The sequence below is a fragment of the Psittacula echo genome (assembly GCF_963264785.1).
Source record: "Psittacula echo genome assembly, chromosome: 5".
NCBI classification, from domain to species: Eukaryota; Metazoa; Chordata; class Aves; order Psittaciformes; family Psittacidae; genus Psittacula; species Psittacula echo.
Window position 1 is genome coordinate 7,682,197 of NC_137739.1, and position 3,270 is coordinate 7,685,466.

Consider the following 3,270-nt stretch of genomic DNA (forward strand, 5'->3'; position numbering starts at 1 on the left):
ACTAATAAACCACCTCCACGAAAACCCACACAGAAGTCATGCAGTTTTGTGGTGCTAGACACCTTTGACTCACCCCCCCCAGTGCAGCACAGGCATCAGATCTTCCTGAAGTCCCACACTCCCACATGCAGAATTCCTCCCTCATTACCTAGCTTTAAGTGGAAGCACCTGCTGCAGACATCTGTTCCAGTATGCTCTGCTTACAATTAGATGAATAATGTCTCCCCTATCATATACTGTCACAGCAGCAACTTGAAATAGAGCCCTGAAAGAGGTAGAGAAGTCATTTTAATGACCAAGTAGCTCACATTTAATTTATTTTACAGTTCAACAATGGCCATCACTGACATCCTTTCTGCTAAAGATATTGAATCTGCTCTCTCCAGCTGCCAGGGTAAGGAATGGTCTCTACAGCCAGAAGATGTGTATCATTTTTATGTCTTAAGATAACATGCCTATCATTTTCCTCTTAGATTCCTTCCCCGTGAGATCTCTTTCTACCTACATTACAGTACAACCCCTTGAATTCAGAAAGTCTCACAAGTGATTATTTGGTGGGTAACAACATTCCCCAAAACACAGAGCAGCAATTAAAGGGTCACAGTTTCAGTTAGAGCTGGCTTACCTTTGAACTCTGAAAGTTTTTAAACCTTTAAAGATTTATATTTACACAGCTAGCCTTTTCCTTCAGAATGTCAAAAAAAGCCTCAGCTTGAAGAATGAAAGCGTCATTTGTGAAGCAATGACCAGTCTCAGTTCTCTTTAAGAATTCCTCGGTGAGATCAAGTCCAAATGCTCAAAGAGCTAGTTTGACTGGGAATTACCTACTTTTCTACCCAAATTCTCTACTACAGTAAGGACTAAGTGAAGTGAAGTAAGAATGAGAGGTTGATCTGTAAGCCACAGTAGCACCCTCTAAATATTTATTATTAACTGCATGTGACACATTGCATAAACCCTGATTTAACAGAATGTGTATTGTAGCAGAAAACTTCCAACTGGCTAAAAGGATATATGACCATGGGCACAGAGTGATTAGAAAGGGAAATTATCCACTGTATCTTTTTTTTTTTTTTTTGCTACTCTGGTGCACAAGAGCAAGAGGAGTAGGCTGATGCTTAAGAAAAGATAATATATTCCCAAGGAATATATACTGTAGTAGCAACTTCAAGGGAAAATACTTGAACTTCTGTTTCTTCCAGCTGATGGTAGCTTCAACTGCAAGTCTTTCTTCTCCATAATTGGTTTATCCAGCAAAACTCCTGATCAGATAAAGAAAATTTTTGGAATCCTTGATCAGGACAACAATGGTTTCATCGAAGAAGAAGAGCTTCAGTAAGTACTGTACAGCTGCGTATTTCTTCAACGAGTACAAACCTTTGAACTTGCTAGCAGTCCTAGAAGAAACTTACTGTTATTTTAAAGAGAAAACACAATTCCTTGTCTTTCCTTGTCACAATTCTTTGTATTTCCTCAGATAATAAGAGCAGGCATTACCTTACAGGTTTTTTGGCATGGGTTTAAGAAAACCAGAAATATCAAAGTACCAAGGACATTTTGGAGAATAATTCTCAAGCATAGCACTCTACCCTGTTCTATTTCAGATTGTTTCTGAAGAATTTCTCTTCGAGTGCCAGAGCCCTCACCCCTGCAGAGATCAAGGACTTTATGGCTGCAGGTGACTCTGATGGTGATGGCAAAATTGGAATAGAAGGTAAGACTTTAAGAAATTCATAAAACTTGTGGTTTAAAATGCATGTGTTCAGGGCTTCATTTAAATGATGGCATGAAGAACACATCCAAGTACTTTAGCCTGGTACTTTCTGCCACAATTTTTATACTAGTGAATACTTCTTTAGTTTCATAGCTTTATCCCTATTAGTTTCTCTTTATCCCTATTTGATTATTCTCTTGCAGCAACAGCATATTTAGGTCCAGTGCAGAGCCTATCCCTCCAATCCATAATGTCAGCTGTGGGTTTTATTCTGCTATGTGTCTGATCCATAGACTCAATGTGCCAGATTTTTAAAGCATCCTGAACACCTATCCATTCTTCGAATTTCCATTTTGGCTCTGCATTTCTGGCCATATGACACTTCCATTTTTAAACACATTTCCACCTACATAAACTTCTTTCTTCATCTACCACTATCAAACATTGGCCAATGCTACCGAGTGGTTTAATTCAGGAATGTAAAAGAAGACTGGTATTGTTTTTCAAGGCTAGTACTGCTGCAATGCAGCATGGAATTTTGTGCTAGAGAATGATCTGATCGGTGCACATTTCACCAGGCAGTCCTTCTACGAAAAACTAAATCGAATTCCTAAAGAAAACCTCACAGGGATGATGTGAACTGGCCAGGCTATTTCTTTTAGAAATTGCTGCAAAGGAAAATAGGACATTATGCATCATATATTAGAGATGAAGTCACTGAAAACAGGGCTGTCTCAGCTGAAGTAGGACAGGTGGCAATAACTCTAACAGACACACGTGCTAATCTTAGCCAGAGTTTGGGAGGAGAGAAAAATACACTGTTAGAGGAATTTGCTTTAGCAGCAGCTTTTACAGCTTCTGTTTATGAGCCCTAAATAGGGCATTATATTATGCAGATCTTAGCCCTTAACCATTGCATCTCCCTTTCTGAAATCACATCACTACTGATATTTTTTCTTTGGAATAACAAAGGCAAAAAATCCCTCCTACTGAAAGCTACGGAATAAACCTAAGTCACTCTTTGCTTCCTTGGCTATTATCAGAGTTTTTAATGGGTTAAAGATAGTTTACCTTTAACTCAGGATTTCCCACAAATATGGATTTACAGACACACTCCTCCTCTCTGCACTTACTCTTTTTAAGGAGTGAAAAATCTGTTACGCCCCCAGAATCTCAGTTTAGCAGTAGCTTGTGCAGTGTTATAATAACTTTGGGAGCCCTCCATGGCTAGGAGTTTAAGTAATTTTTATCCATCTTTTCTAAAGATGTAAAAAACCACTTTCATCTAGTTTTACTCCCTGTCTTTCTCATTTTCTTCCTTGACAGAATTCCAGTCTATGGTGAAAGCATAAACAGCATCAGGCCAAAGGCATCCTTGGACTGACTCTTCCAATTACCTCGTCCAACAAGCACTTCGCACTCAGCATGTGTTTGTACACTTTTATATTGTTTCAGGCATTAACAACCCCTCAAGTTCACACATCAGATTGCTGAGAAATCTTGCAGTGTACAGATGTTTGGGTCATGTGGTATTGTTACATTTCCATTGTAAAGAA

The 3,270-nt window shown here is 38.9% G+C and overlaps 1 protein-coding gene across 1 annotated transcript; it reads left to right on the forward strand.

The window, feature by feature from the left end:
- Positions 1 to 333: 333 nt before the first annotated feature.
- Positions 334 to 3,066, forward strand: LOC308222326 (parvalbumin, thymic; the record flags this gene model as incomplete). The annotated part of the gene is made up of 4 exons (XM_080620225.1): positions 334 to 394; positions 1,203 to 1,335; positions 1,605 to 1,714; positions 3,041 to 3,066. 4 exons carry the CDS (start codon positions 334 to 336, stop codon positions 3,064 to 3,066), a joined length of 330 nt encoding a protein of 109 aa, XP_080476351.1.
- Between the last annotated feature and the right edge of the window lie 204 nt (positions 3,067 to 3,270).